A 15993-nucleotide genomic window follows, 5' to 3' on the forward strand; every position below is an offset into this window, starting at 1 on the left:
AACACTCATGGGTTTCCAACAGGAAGGAGGTACAGCTCCCCACACTTGTCCACAGAACACAATATTGTAATTGTTTTTCATAGTGAAACTCCTATGAATTTGTGGCATTTTAGTGTTTTGATAATTTGGGAAAGGTGGGACCAGAGGAATTTTAAGGTCCCTTCTAGTTTTCAGTCTGTGGTACCATGAACATGTCTTTTGGGGGTTATTTTAACAGTTCTAAAATATTCTGTGGCACGTGTCTAGGTGCAATATTACAGGTTGTTTATTAGTCATACACATCTATAATGCTGTGTTTTGGTCTGAGATAATAACTTCTGACTGAAACTGAACAGCCTGTGCTTGGAGACCTTTGCAAAACGTGAGGCAGAAACACTGTTAGCATAGGAAGTGCAAGGAGGGGATAAGGAAATTCATATTCATGTATTAACCCAATTACCAAATGTACCCTGCAAATCCGGAGCACTATCGGTTTAAAATGGGATTTCATATCATTCTGTCCCAAATGACACAGTCAGTATTATAAATGAAAAATCCTTTCCTCAGGCTGGGATGCAGAGGCCCTCTCATTTAGGGCAGTGTGTACTATCACAGGAGAACCTTTATTTAAGGCTGGAAACTCTATTTACCCAGGAGCCGGAACCACTGTTTTTCTATTCTTGCAAAATAAACAAAACACCCAGGCAAACTCGATTCAAAGGTGGCCCGAGGGAATGGAAATGAATGCGAAATCAGGTTTGCCAGCCAGGGTCAGCGCAGCAAATCAGGAGCACAGTGGTGACACATGTGTTCTCTCCTCTGATACTAAGGCCACGAGAATCAGTGGGACAAAGCGAGAGCAGAGGAGTATGTATGTGAGTGTGTGTGTGTTTGCATGTGCCTGTGCTGTTTTATTTTAGAAGAGGACAAGGTAAAGGTTCAGAAATGAATGTCCTGCTTGGTGGGAGCCCCAAGACACATTTATGAATCAGAGAAATGAAGGCATCTCCTCCAAGCCTAGCCAGGCCTGGATGGGCAGGGAGACGGTGGCATGCAAGGACACCTGATATCAGGTACGGGCAGCAATAAGGAACCCCTTCTTAAGGAGGTGATAATGCATCTGGCTCATCATGCTGCTTATTTTGCTCTTTCCTGTTGAAGGGCCTTTGCATACACCTGCCGTTCGTTCTGAAAGCCAGTGGCCTCGAGGCATCCCCATGTCTTGTGAATTCATCTTTCAGGTCTCAAATCTGTCTTCTTTACCCTGCCACAGGGCAAATCCCTGATGTTCTTTGGGGTCCAAACTTTGTACAATTTTGAAGGCCCCTTTTCAGAATAAGAATAAAAATTATGAATGTGAAAGCAGACACCCATATAATTAGCCACCCCCCCAAGGGTGCTGGAAAGGGCCTGGGCAAGGGAAAGGATAGCGCTTAAGCTCAGCTGTGAATCTGCTGCCTCTCGCTGTTGGAGCCTCATCACAGTTTGTAATCACATTCTTAGTCCTGTGAGTGTTTGATTCCTGCTCATCTCCAGGGTGGACTGTGAGCTCTCAGAGGGGAGACACTGTATCTCTTTGTTCATTATTGTACCCTTAGTGTTTAGTCTAATGCCCAGCACATGAGAGGTCCTCAATAAATGGGATTTGAATAAATGAACCCTGAATTTTGAGTCATAATGAAAATCATAAAACTACGAGCTCCCAGTCATTGGCAGTCTCCACTTGCCAGGCCCTAGATGACAGTTCCGAGGGCACAGGCACGCTGGGAGCCTCCACCTGTAACAGCAGGGGAGGGAAAGCCACCATGGCACTGGCAAGTATAGGGAGACTGGAGCTGAGAGTACCTTTGAGTCTAGGATGGGACTTCTAATGCCTGCTGTCAAGGGCACTGTGTCTCCCAGAATAAACACAACTTCATGAGTGGTAGGGACTCTCATAAACTAGTTTTATTTTTTTAAAGAAGAGACTATTCTACAGCTGCTGCCTCCTGATTTTCCCTGTTGGGAAACAGAACCCCTTCTCATATAGATGCCCCCCACAGCCTTGTTCTTAAACCCGTGGGTCTCAGTTAGGATGATTGGTTTGCACCCCAGGGGACATGTGGCGATGTTTGGGGGCATTTTTGTTGTTACAGCAGGGAATGGGGGAATGTTACTACCGGCATCTACCAGATAAGGGCCAGAGATGCTGCTAAGCATCCTACAGTGCACAGGGTGGCCCCACGCAGCAAAGAGTGATCGGGCCCAGTTGAGAAACTCTGCCTCAAACCCACAGTCTCCCTCTCTGCCCCTTTTTCTGGACACTACAGCTGTTCATACTTTTCCCCTCCTTTGTCTGCTAAGCTCCACACAGAAGAGTGGGGCTACACTGTTCAGAGAGCAAGGAGGAAGATATTTGCCAGAGTAAATGTGATGCAATTTCAATTACCCATTCAGCTTATTAAAAATAAACCAATACTTATTCTAACAGGCACTGTTCTAGGCCAGTGCATTGAATGGCCTGGGAATCTTATTAAAGTGCAGATTCCGAGTCAGTTGGTCTGGGGTGAAGCCTGAGAGCCTGCATTACTAACCAGCTCCCAGGGGAATGTAAATACTGTGGCCTGGGACCACACTTGGAGTAGCAAATTTCTTGGCACTTAGAATACATCAGCAAACAAAAGACCCCCTGCCTTTGGAAAGCTTCCAGTCTGGCTAGAGTTATATTGGACCCAAAGAAGGGTAGACAGGCTGAAGTCAGAGGCACTCAGAGACTTAGCAAATCAGAGCTGGAGAAGAACTTAGAGAATGTTTAACCACCAACCCCAACCACCCGCCCCCCAATTTGAGAGGTTGGGAAGCTGAGGCTCATAGTGGGGAAGAATGCTGTTTAAGTTCCAGTTTGCTGTGGCAGCTCTTGGACAAGGCTGCTGGATTCCTACTCCCTTGTATTATCAGGGTCCTTAGGGACCTCTTGAGGGCAGAGGTTGTTCATGGGGGTTGGGGAGAGATGGCCAGCAGCTTTAGATGTTACAGGGGTGGAGGTCTGGGGAACCCCCACAGGAGGGTCCCACTACTTTGGACCCAGGAAATCAGTTTCAGTCACCACTGTTACCACACACCTGCAAACGCTGGGGTATGTCTGGGGGGCTGTTGGGTTCCTTTTGACTGACCCTTTGTTTTTCTGCATGGCTAAATCTTGCAAGGATGAGCTGGGGGAAGGGATGGAGAAGTAATCTGAATGCATTTAGGCTTCTGGTCAGCAAGCGTAAAGAGTGAACTCAAACAGAATTAGGCCAATCAAAACCTCTTTCTAATCAGGAGTGGAGGACAAACCCTGAACCCATGTCAGGCTCTGTTCCCATCTTCCAGGGTCCCTCTGTTCGGGACCTCCGTTCCTGAACAGGGCCGTCCACCCAGAGCTGCCGACTGGAGAACTGTCTGCATGGTGTTGAGAAGCAACTGCTTCCTCCACCGCTAGGATATGGGAGCGTAAACTTTTTAATTCATGCCAGTCTGACTGGAACAGAACAGTAGCAAAGTTCATGGAGCAGCTGAAAAGAAGAGAAACAGCTGGTATACCAGGCATTAACAATATAACCAAGGAAGAAAAAAGAGAAACTTTTCATTAGTACTTTTTGATGTCAATTTATATTTATCCTTTTGTCAATACTCAAACAGGCAACCATTAAACACTCAGGAAGATCCTCTAACACAGCTGAGGCACCTGTCTCACCTCAATTTTTTAGAAACCTGGAAATCAAGAGCCCTGGCACTTATAGAATGGTTGTGTTAAAAATATCTTCTGTATCAGAAATATTGTTTGAGGACCACTACTTAGAAAGGTTTTAGTTTAAATTTCATCAATGGCCAGAAAGCAGGCAGATCACGGTTCTTAATGGAAGATTCAATGCAAATTAGCAAAGTGCTGCTTCCAAATTTTTAAGCCTTCAGTATTATTTTGTTTGACACATGGTGTTGAGAAAGCCCACTGTTTGGTAATTAGCATGCTGTCAAATCTCTCCAATCAAGACCAGCATGCTGCACTGGCCCTAGTTAAAAAATGCGTTGTGGGCAATTCTGATCCGACCAACAGGGGATACTGCCATGCACAGAACTGCCTTCCAGGTCCACTTGCCAGTTAGCATTTCCAAAATGAGAAGGCTCTTCACCCAAGGGTTCTGAGAATTCTTGCCTAATCCTAATCATCTACCACACCATTTTAACTTCTTTGGTACATTTCCATCTTTGTGATGTAGACACTTGCTCCTCCCTAAAGAGGTACCTCTTCCTGGGAGAGAAGATTCTTCAGAAGTATAATCATGGCTGAAATAAAACAAATGAAAAATGGAAAGGCAAAAAAAAGAAATAAATAAAAGGAAAACAATGACCTTAGTGGCTTTCTCCTCAGGGGGAGCTCAGTGGGGCAGTGGCTGGCCCTCCCTGGCCTGTCTCTGCTCCACTGTTCCGGGTGCCATTGCCTTTCCCGGGACTGTCCCTGGAATAGAGGTTGTGGTTCTTGATATAGGCAATGACAGCGTCCGGCAGCAGGTACTTCACACTCTGCCCTTGGCCCAAGGCGCTCCTGATGTACGTGGCACTGATCTCGTTCTGCACGGGCTCCCTGACCAGGTGAATGTTGTGCTGGTACCTCCGCAGGATGGGCGAGCCCATGATGTACTCCTTGGGGTCGTGACCAGCCCGCCCCACACACACCAAGCCGAACTTCTCCACTATTTCCTGTATATGCTCGTCTTTCCAGAGGTTGGGGGTCTGGAAGGTCTTCAGGAGATCTGCCCCGCAGAGGAACTTCAGTTCAGGCGCAGCTGGAAAAACAAGGATAGATCCCAGCAAAGTTACAGGAAGGGTCATGGCCAGCAAAGAGAACACACTCCATTTGGAATTTTCATAAATGTTTTTCTTGGAATGTATTGGGCACTCAATGTCTCCATGTTCATGACTTAAAAAGTGTGAACCTGAAGCCACTTCAGGGACATTCGGGTATAAGTAATAACTCAATCAATAAATCTTTTGTTTTATACTGGTGAAGTGCCAAGCGCTCTAATATAAAAGTTTTTACTTTCAGTGTTACACCACCGGTCTGTGGCTGAGGGGTCCAAAGGTGGCTGTGCTGTCCCCAGAACCCCACCTTCTGACAGAGGTGCACTTCTTAAAGCCCTAGCACTAACATGCTATGGGCCTCGGGCACGTTTTTGTCCCTCTCAAAATCTATTTCAGCTCTAACACCTGTACTTTTATAAGTAAGATCTCATCATAAAAGTTCATTATAAAGTATAACCAAAAGGTCTCTAAGACCCCAGCTGATGATTTTTTCATCTGTTTTCAATGAAACAAAGCTCTAGAACAACTGATCAATGTGGATAATCCTTTGACATTTGTTCTAACTGAATGGTGATTGTGCTGATAAGGGAATACCTAATATTTATTGGATGCTTACTATGAGCACTATTGATCATTTTTTTCCTTACGATTTTATTTATTTTTAAGAGAGAGGGGAAGGGAAGGAGAAAGAGAGGGAAAGAAACACCAGTGTGTGGTTGCCTCTCCCACACCCTCTACGGGAGACCTGGCCTGCAACCCAGGCATGTGCTCTGACTGGGAATTGAACCAGTGAGCCTTTGGTTCACAGGCCGGCACTCAGTCCACTGAGCTACACCAGCCAGAGCTATGAGCACTATTGATTGTTAGGCACCTTCAGTGTATAATCTCATTTAAGCCTGAGGACAACTTTATATGGTAGGTATTACTGTTGTGTTCATTTTGCAGAGGGAGAAACAAAGGCACAGAGAGTCAAGTGACTTGCCTGAGGTCACTCATTTAGGCAGAGTAGATAGGATTCAAAACTGACAGCCAGCCTCCAGGTGGGGCATTTGTAACTGCTAGGCTCTGCTGCCGCCTGCTGGCAGGAATTGTACATGCATCAGAACTGAGAAGCCCTTCCTCCCGTTGGAAAGGAAAAAACAAGTCCAAGGTAGAAGCAACCAGCAGGACCTCTAGTCCTTTGAGAGGTGGATTCTCTTTAGTAAACAGCAAAGGCTGGGCTCCTATAGAGTGCTCGCATCTCCCAGTCACCATGAAACCTCAGATGGGAGGAGCTTCAGGGATACCACCTGCTGGGAAAAAACCTGATGTAAACATTCAGTTTAGGCTCCTCTACTATGTAACCTTCAAAGGAATCTGGACATGGACCAGAGAGATGAGTTTTAAGAGGAGCATCCAACCAGCTGTGGAATGGAAAGTGAGAAACTGAAAGTGTCTCAGAGATGTCTGAATTCCCACCTCAGCTGGGCACAGGCTGCGGTGGGACTAGAGCCAAAGTCTTTCCTTCTTCAGGCCTCAGTTTTCCATCTATGAAATGGTGGGCAATGGACTTGTTTACTCAGCAGATGAAATTACAGGAACATACCTTTGAAACACCCAAGCCACATAATACTGGCATAATGAAATGAGAGTCAAACATCTATTAATGCATGTATTCATGAACTCTCCATGGTTAAGAACTAGGATTCTAGAGCCAGGCACCTTAGATGTAATTCCTGGCTCTGTCATTCAACAGCTGGGTGACCTCAACTTTAAAATGAGGATACTAACAGTATTCATTAAATAGGATCATTTTGGAATCAAAATAATCCTATTTATGAACTCATAAAGTACTTAGAACAATAATTGGAACAGAGTGAGTGTGGTATGTGTCAGCTACCATCCATCCATCCATCCATCCATCCATCCATCCATCCATCCACCTACTCACCCACCGATTCATGATTAATCAACACATCCATCGGACACTTATCAGGTACCTTCTGGCATTTTAAAAATCAATAAAACTGCATTTAAAAATTCAATAACTCACCCTTTTCACTAATTTGGGCTGTCTCATTGCTCCAACATATATGTGGATTTGAATTCTTCTGTAATAGTGAGGTTTTACTCTAGTTTCTTTCTTATTCAACTACTGAAATATAGCATAAGACCAGAGTTTGTCCTTTCAAATAGCTGGGTGGTTTTTACATTGTCTTCCTACCAGGGAGGTTACATGATGTGCATTTAATTCCAGGGTCTCCTGAGGCCTGGGGCAAACAACCCCTGTTCTCAAAGGTCAGATATTTGTGGGGACAATTTCCACATAACAGCTTCAATACTAGATACTGCTTGATTCATTAACAATGACAGTAAGGAATGTGATCCATTCTGAGCCCTTGCCTGCATGGAATAAATGTGCATACCTCCCCTGTTCAAGCCAAAGACAGGTCTTCTTCCGGCAACAGGCGCCTCAGACTACAGCTCTGGGTAGTCTTGTCACCAGGCCTCATAGAAGTGCTCCAATATCCCTTTCAAATCCATGCCCCTCACAGCTACAGCATCTTCAGATCAAGTGGCTCTGACCAAGCAAGTCCCAAGTCCGTAAGTCTGAGGTGTCGAATGAAGGCTGACAATTTGATTTGTCTGAGCAGTGAGTGACACAGCGGCATAAATAGGATGTCCACTGGCATTTTCAGGCAGTGTGATCTCCGAGTAGCCACAGGCTTTGAAAAGCAGATGAGCAGAGATTTGGATGGAATGTGATGCAAGTGCCACCAGAACCTTTTTCTGAGTATGCAGTTGCCCGAACTCTATGACATTAAAGAGCACCCACTCTGCGGTCAGTCAGCTCTGGGTTTGAATTTCAGATCTGCTGGGACTCCTGGATGCAGCAGATAAACCTGCTTCCTCACCTGTAGAGCAGGGATGATAAAACCTCCTGTGGAAGTTGCGGAAACTGAGTGAGGGAGCGAATGCTATGTGAATTTCCTGCCTAGTACAGAGTATGCACATGGCCATGTGGGCCACATAGACACATGCAGGAGTGCGGGACTTCTGGGTCTACACAGGAGAACACCAAAGATGAAGCCAGGTATTGGAATCTGCATACAAGTAGCCAAATTCACCAGACAAGTCAGTGTGAAATGGAACCAGATGAAATACCTGCTGGGGCTCTATGGAAAGGGGGTTCACTGAGGGTCATTGAGCTGGGCTCAGCCCCATTGGCCAAGGGCGGGGACTGCCTTCACAACAGAAAGACCTGGTCAGGCTGTTAAAAGACCCAGGCATCATCCATCCCAGTGTCACACCCAAGTCGCCCAGAAGGCAACAAGCAATCCACATGATGCTGGTGAAGCCAAGGAGGACTGCAAATCACAGGAGCAATGGGCAAAGCAGGGCTCTGGCAGCCAGAAAATGCTGAGCTCAGCCTGGAATCTGCAATCCTAGGGTAGAACAACCCACAATAAAATACTCAGCACACAAAGTGATCCATTAGAAATACGTCACTAGTAACATGCAAGCCATCTCATCAAAAGCCAAGTTCTGCTGAGAAAAACCGCACCTTCCTTTTTCATCTTTATTTTTATTTTGCCTTTACAATTTTTTTTTCAAGTACAGTTGTCTCTATTATCCTGCCACCACTTTCCCCTGCCTCACTCTCAGTCCTTCTCCTCTTTGGCTTTGTCCATGGGTCATTTATACATGCTTTTTGATGACCCTTTCCCTTCTTTCTCCTGTTATCCCCCCCTTCTCTCCCCTCTGCTGTCAGTTTGTTCTTTATTTCAGTGTCTCTGGCTATATTTTGCTTGCTTGTTTATTTTTTTGATTAGGTTCCACTTATAGATGAGATCATATGGTATTTGTCTTTTCACTGCCTGGCTTACTTCACTTAGCATAATGCTCTCCAGTTCCATCCATGCTGTCATGAAGGGTAGGAGCTCCTTCTTTCCTTCTGCTGAGTAGAATTCCTTGTGTAAATGTACCATAGTTTTTTGATCCACTCATTTATTGATGGGCACTTAGGTTGCTTCTAGTACTTGGCTATTGTAAGTTGTGCTGCTATGAACATTGGGATACACAGGTTCTTTTGAATTAGTGTTTCAGGATTCTTAGGGTATAGTCCCAGCAGTGAAATCTCTGGGTCAAAAGGCAGTTCCATTTTTAATTTTTTGAGGAAATTCCATACTGTTTTCCACAGTGGCTGCACAAGTCTGCATTCTCACCAATAATGAACTAGGGTTCCCTTTTCTCCATAACCTCTCTAGTACTTATATGATGGCCATTTTCACTGGTGTGAAGTGGTATCTCATTGTGGTTTTAATTTGCATCTCTCTAATGGCTAGTGATCCTGAGAATCCTATCATATGTCTCTGGGCCCTCTGTATGCCCTCCTTGGAGAAATGTCTGTTCAGGTCCTTTGCCCATTTTTTAATTGGATTGTTTGTCTTTCTGGAGTGGAGTTGTGTGAGTTCTTTATATATTTTGGAGATTAAACCCTTGTCCAAGATATCATTGGAAAATATATTTTCCCATACAATTGGTTTCCTTTTCATTTTGCTGATGTTTTCTTTAGCCATGCAGAAGCTTTTTATTTTGATGAAGTCCCATTTGTTTATTCTTTCCTTTATGTCCCTTTCTCTAGGGGACATATCAGTGAAAATATTGCTGCGTGGAATATCTGAGAGTTTCCTGCCTATATTCTCCTCTAGGACTTTTATGGTATCATGACTTATATTTAAGTCTTTTATCCATCTTGATTTTATTTTTGTGTATGGTGTAAGTTGGTGGTCATTTCATTTTTTGCATGGCTGTCCAGATCACCCAACACAATTTGTTGAAGAGGCTATTTTCACTCCATTTTATGCTTCTGCCCCCTTTGTCAAATATTAATTCTCTATAGAGACTTGGGTTTATTTCTGGGCTCTCTATTCTATTCTGTTCCACAGATCTATGTGTCTGTTCTTATGCCAGTACCAGACTGTTTTGATTACTGTGGCCTTGTAATATAGTTTGATACCAGGTATAGTGATCTCTCCTGCTTTGTTCTTCTTTCTCAAAATAGTTGTAGTTATTCAGGGTCACTTATAGTTCCATATAAATTTTTGAAATGTTTGTTCTATATCTGTGAAATATGTCACTGGTATTTTAATAGAAATTGCGTTGAATCTATAGATTGCCTTGGGTAGTATGGACATTTTGATGCTGCTAATTCTTCCAATCCCTGAACACAATTCATCTTCCTTTTTTAAATTGCTCTAGTATTTTTTTTCTGATTACAAACATAAGATCTGTGTCAGTTACAGAACATATAGAAAATATGTGTTAAAAATAGGAGACAATGATAACAATCATTCTGCTTTCTATATACCATCAATTATATTTGGTGTTATTTTAAAATATACCTGAGATTATATATACAGAATTGTACCTTGGTCTTTTTCCACTTACCTCATAACCATTTTTGCATATCACGAAAACCTTTTGTGTACATTCTTTATCCCATGTACACAGTATGATTTACTTACACATTCCCATATATTTAAACATTGAGGTTGCTTTTATTTTCTGCCATTATAAAAATTGCTGTGATAAACATCTTTCTGCATAAATCTTTGTCCCAATTTCTAATTCTTTCCACAGCCAGATTCCTAGGAGAGAACTACATCAAGCAAGGGGCATGGACATTTTTAAATCCCCTGATAAATTTTGGTAAACTGAATAGCCCACTTTTCATGCAATGTAAACTTCCTTTTTTAACAGTTACTTTAGATGAGAACAAGAGGAGTAGGATTTAGGGTTTGAGAAACAGAGAGAAAGGGGACCAACAGAGAGGTCTCTAGGGGCTGGGGGCCCCTAGAGAAACAAACTCAGGAAGAGCGAGCCATGAGCTGTGGCAGAGGGAGGGAAACAGCCCATCTCAGTGAAGGCAACTGGGACTGGTTTTATGCGGAAGCTGTATTCCAAACTGGGCCTCACAGGTCAGAGAGGTTTCAACAGGGGAGCCAAGATGGAAGGGGGAGGAGGAGCAGGCCAGGTAAAGAGCCCTGTGACAGGGATTCTGGAGGCCTCCGTAGAGACGTGAAGTGTGAGAAGATGGGAGCCTCGGAGCAGTGTGCCTCCCACAGCACTGGGGGCTCCCCGCCTCTCACTGGAGGCCCCAGCACACCGCAGCAGCACAGATGGCCTAGCACCTCTGCCATTTCCTGCCTTTGTGCCTTGCTCGGCTGCCCTCCTGCCCAGAAATGCCACTGACCCCAGATGACCTACTGATCCTAAGAGCCTCGGAGCAGGTGTCTTCTCCTCCAGGCAGCATTCCTAATCCATGCCTGGCCCACCACCACTCACGGCCTGCCTCCAGCTCAGGTCAGGGGTCCAGAGCCTGGTCCAGGAAGGTGCTCAGTAAGCATCTCTAGAACCCTATTAGGAGGGACTGCTAAGCCTGAAATGATTCAGAAAGGAGGCAAAAGGCTGAGAATTAACACTGCACTGTGCTGATGACTGGAGGGCAGAAGGAGGAGCCCATGTAGCCAGGAGGAGAGGCAGAGGTCAGAGGAATACAATACACATTGTGTAAGCTGATCATATAGGAGACTCTAACTCCTTCTTTCTTAGATTCCTTCTCGAGTGCACAGTTCCTCAGAACTGCAAAGCACATCCCCAGAACACCTATGAAACATGCAGATTCCCAGGTACCATTACCACTCTGGAGGTCTGGGGGGTGGCTTGGGACTTAGTGTTTTGTTTTTTTTAAGATTTTATTTATTTATTTTTAGAAAGGGAAGGGAGGGAGATAGAGAGAGAGAGAGAGAAACATCAATGTGCGGTTGCTGGGAGTCATGGCCTGCAACCCAGGCATGTACCCTGACTGGGAATTGAGCCTGTGACACTTTGGTTCACAGCCCGCGCTCAATCCACTGAGCTACGCCAGCCAGGGCTGGGACTTAGTGTTTTTAACAAGTTTCACAGGTGAGTCTACTGTGAGTGACCAGCATTTGGGGACTGCTGCATGAAACCTTTAGGACCTGGTGGCATTTTTGAGTCCTTTTTGAAGAATGTTTCCCAATCTGTGTTCTGGGAAGCGCTAGTTCTAAGAAGCACCAATATGCATTAAAAGAATTCCATGACTAAAACATGGCAGTAATAGTTTCTATTTCCCTTTCCTGTAGAGTCACAATGCACATGAACAGCAGTTTGGAAAAGTCCTGCAGTGAAGAAACCAGTTTAGGTTTGCTCAACCATGACATTCCCTAACTCTTCTGATCTGGAAACTGTCTCACCAACCAGCATTGGGAGAGCCACTGATGCAGCTGCTGGAGCTTCAGCCCAGTGTGACTGGTAATTAATTCCCTTGTGTTCCCGCCCTCCCATCACCTGGTGCTTCTATTTGCGAGAGGGAGCCATGTATTTGACCCCCCAGTACCACAGCTGCCATTGTAGAAAGACACTACTTTGAAATGAGAGCTGACAAGGTTCCATCACACTCCAGGAGTTGACAACAGGGTTACAAATTCAAAGAATAATCCAAATCAACTTTAAATTCCTTTAAAAACAGGTTTTGTCTCCTGAGTAAACCGGTGAGTTAACACTGCTATAAGTATTAGTTTCTCAGTTTAAGAGTTATAACAGCACATTTTGTATTCAAAAAGAAAAAAAAAACACCATAAAAAAAAGAACAAAAAACATAACAAAAAGGCTCAGGCTTTTTAAAAGCCCAGCATCACTCACTCATTTATCCCTGTGTTGCTCTGACTATAATCCATGTCACAAGTACTAGTCACAAGGGTAAGTAAACCTCTTTGGGGTAGAAAATCCCAAGCAGCATAACGATTTACAAGGGGTAATGGCAGGTTGTTCAATTTGACCTTTCAGCCTGGGACATGTCACCCCAACCAGGTGGGTCAAAAAATGCTGATCTATGCCCAGAGGGTTGTGACTCCCATCGGCTCTCCCTCCCACAGACAAGGGGGTCAGCACCCACCTGCGGGCACCGGGGAGACAGCTGTGCCTTGGTCCAGGCCTTCCTCCGGGGACAGAGATCTGAGCAGTTGGTGGTGATGATGCCTGTGTTGTAAAGATAGGGCTCAGGGCGTGTCTGTGTGGCTCAGTCCCTCAAAGCCACCCCAGGGCTCTCAGACATTAAGTTTCAGCCTGTGTTTTAGGCAGCACATTCCACAAATACTTGCTGAGGGCCTACTATGTGCTGGGCCCTGTGTCAGTTGCTAGATAGAAAGCTGATGTTGTGGGGTCCTTCCATAATGCCCTGTCCAAGAAAGTTCACTACCTTCTGTGAGCCCTGTGTGAAAGGGGAGAAATTAGCATAATTCTACTCTTTTCACATTTTCTTTCAATATATTACTTTTAAAAAAAGGGTCAAGTAGGGATTAAGGACATGGGCTAGTAGAATTAGGCAGACCTGAGTTCAAAATACGAAGTTTCATTTGTGAAGCCAGGACAATAATACTCACTTTTCAGACTTCTGTGAAGATAAATGAGCTACTACACAGTAGGCACTGGCCCACAGCTGGCTCCCAAAAGAGATGCTCGCTCTCATTGTAAGTTAATACTGTAGAACTGGAGAGGGTGATGGCTCAGAATCTCTGTGTGCACGGCTCAGCATCTGCACAAGGAGGAGTAATGGCAGTGCCTGCCTCCAATGGGTGGTTATGAAGATTAAAGGGGAGGTACACGTAAAGTGCACCAAACAGTGTGCACATAGAGCAATCTCGTTACATGTTAGCATTTCAAATATAATTAGACTCACACCGATTTGGCATGTGTGGCTCTCTTAGCACTCTGTCTTCTGCAAAGCAAGAGATCGCTGTGTCTGCTTCTTTTTTTTAATCAAGCACAGGTAATCAGTATGTCATATCAATTTGATGGTCCATCTTCTACCTACTGTGTTATGCATTAACTAGAGCTGAATCTGGGAGGGAGCAGTGCCTGCTGGTGAAAGCATGTGCTTTGCAGCCAGAGAAGGTGGGTTCAAGTTTAGGTTCTCCTGCATGTATGATCCTGCATGGGTCACAACACTCTTAGTGCCTCACTTACCTAGTCTGTTAATTGCTTGTGAAAGTTAATGCTGGCCTCATCCCCACTGAGTATCTGGAGATCATGAAGGAGGGAGTGCTCTACTCTGCCAAATGCTGGGGAAGAGGCTTAGTGCTGATTATTACTGAAGGAAGGCTCAGTGTAAGGGTGAAGTTCTAGGGTTAGACTGAGTGGACTGGAACTCTGGTTCCAGCTTGTAGCTGTTCAATCTTAGTGAGTTCCTCATGGAACCTGTCTCCAGTTTCCTCATCTGTAGGGTGGGGGATAATGACAGTACCCACACAGAGAGTTGTTGTGAGGATTAACTGAAGAGCTTAGCACTGGCCCATACACAAAAAATGCCCAATAAATGTTAGCTGTAACTGTTATTATTGCTGTCAGTCTATCTTGCCCACCAGATTGTGAGCAGGGAGCTCATTTAATTCATCCTTATAGTCTTAGTACTCGAGAACTGCTTACCTAGAGTTGGATGAATTCAGGAATGATGGAAGGAGTAGATAAATAAATACATTTAATTCTGGTCCAAAGTCCTTCCTGATGATCTCAGAGACTCAGCTGAGTTTTCTTAAGGCCTAGCTGTGTTTCCACATTGTCTTTCTGCTTTGGTTTTGCCAAGGTTCATCTCTGAGGTTTCACTCCTGGGTTAGTCTGAAATCTCACATCAGACTGAAGGAGGCTAGAGTTTCACTTCTGTTTTCTGATTGTAGGACTTTGAGTATGTTACTGTCCCTTCCAGAACCTCCATTTCCTAATCTGTAAAATGGGGCTAAACCCACCTACTTCTCAGAGCTGCTGAGCTGGTTAGAGGTTATACACGTGAAAATGCCTGGTACACATGGTAGGTAATGAATAAAAGTTGGTGATTGTCACTTCATTTTACTTACCTTGAAGCTCCTAGTTCAAGTTAACCCTACTTTGAATAATTAGCTAGATCTCAGAACTCTGGGGTGCAAATGATTACTTTTGGTGCCAAATGCTGTTTCCTCATAGACTTCCACTCTGCCTCCGTGGGAAGTGGCTACCCCTTCCTCTTGTTGCCTACCCGAATGGTACCCTGGCATGCTTGGCCCTGGGCCCAAGAACTGACCCTGGGTGACCCTGGCAACATGTCTCTATGTCCTACGCAGCCCCACTGGTCTCCAGGGACACCCGATCAATGGGCCACCATGGCAGGGGCAAAGTCAGCCACGGGCAGTTCCCGCCAATCGGTCCCTGGTGTTGAAGATGGCCATGAGCCATCTTCAGAGTCCAACAAACTGGGGCTCCACCACTTGCTTATTTGTTGTGTGACTGACAACTTAGCTTCTCTAAACTTCAGTTTCTTCACCTGTAAAATGAGGATAACATAGGATTGTGTCTGCACAGGGGCACGTCAGAGGACAATGATGGCCCACAGCCAGGGGTGCGTGCGCAAGGCTCTCCCCCCACAACATGGGGAAAAGGAAATAAGTTATGAAATGCCCAAAAAGCATAACAGCTGGCCCAGATTTAAAAACTAGAGTAAAAATAAGCAACCTGATAAGGAGAAAAAGAATCCTCAATAAGCCCCACAGTGAGTTCACTTTTTAGTGGTATTTGTCACGTTACTGTGATGGAAATTCACTGTTGACTTTATCCAGAAGATACTAAATTGAGCAAAGGGTGGAGTGGATGTACCAAACTTCTAAAATCACCCAGCTTTACAACTTTAACCAGATTTTCAATCTTAAAAAAATAAACGTGCTTCTAGTAGTTTTAGTAAACATTAGTAATCAAATCAAATTTTCTGATGCACTTGGAGATGAAGCTCTCCAAATACTAAAAAATATCTGATAATCATCTGTCTCACAAAATGGTGTTGATGATCTGTACCAGTGGGTTGTCTACCTTGCCTAAACAAAATAAATCATTTGAGGACTTTTAAAAAATTGCCCATGCCTACACCCCAACTCAGACAAATCATAATCTTGAGGTGGGGGTGCTGACCTTTCTTTAAAAAAGCTTCCCAGGTGATTCCTGCAGCCAGAATTCAGACCACTGATATGCACAGATCTTGGTACTAATGAAAACCCTGATTCACATACAAGTTGCTAAGGCAACTGAGGCTGTGACCTCAGTTCTGGCCACACATTAAAATCACCAGGGAGCTCTTAAAAATCCTGATGCTCCAGCCAGACCAATGAC

At 44.6% G+C, this 15993-nt stretch overlaps 1 protein-coding gene across 2 annotated transcripts in view; it reads right to left on the reverse strand.

The window, feature by feature from the left end:
* Positions 1–3253: 3253 nt before the first annotated feature.
* The window catches only part of NMNAT3 (nicotinamide nucleotide adenylyltransferase 3), a 97628-nt gene continuing 84888 nt past the window's right edge, over positions 3254–15993 (reverse strand). For both annotated transcript variants that reach the window (XM_045856967.1, XM_045856966.1), the window contains exons 4-5: positions 12761–12843; positions 3254–4784 (exon numbers count right to left, since the gene is read on the reverse strand). In XM_045856967.1, coding sequence (XP_045712923.1) covers positions 4366–4784; positions 12761–12843 — 502 coding nt within the window. In that variant the 3' untranslated portion in view covers positions 3254–4365. The remainder of the gene's footprint in view (positions 4785–12760; positions 12844–15993) is intronic.

This window comes from Phyllostomus hastatus, unplaced genomic scaffold (genome assembly GCF_019186645.2).
Source record: "Phyllostomus hastatus isolate PE091 unplaced genomic scaffold, TTU_PhHast_1.1 phas_scaffold_129, whole genome shotgun sequence".
In the NCBI taxonomy this organism is placed as follows: domain Eukaryota; kingdom Metazoa; phylum Chordata; class Mammalia; order Chiroptera; family Phyllostomidae; genus Phyllostomus; species Phyllostomus hastatus.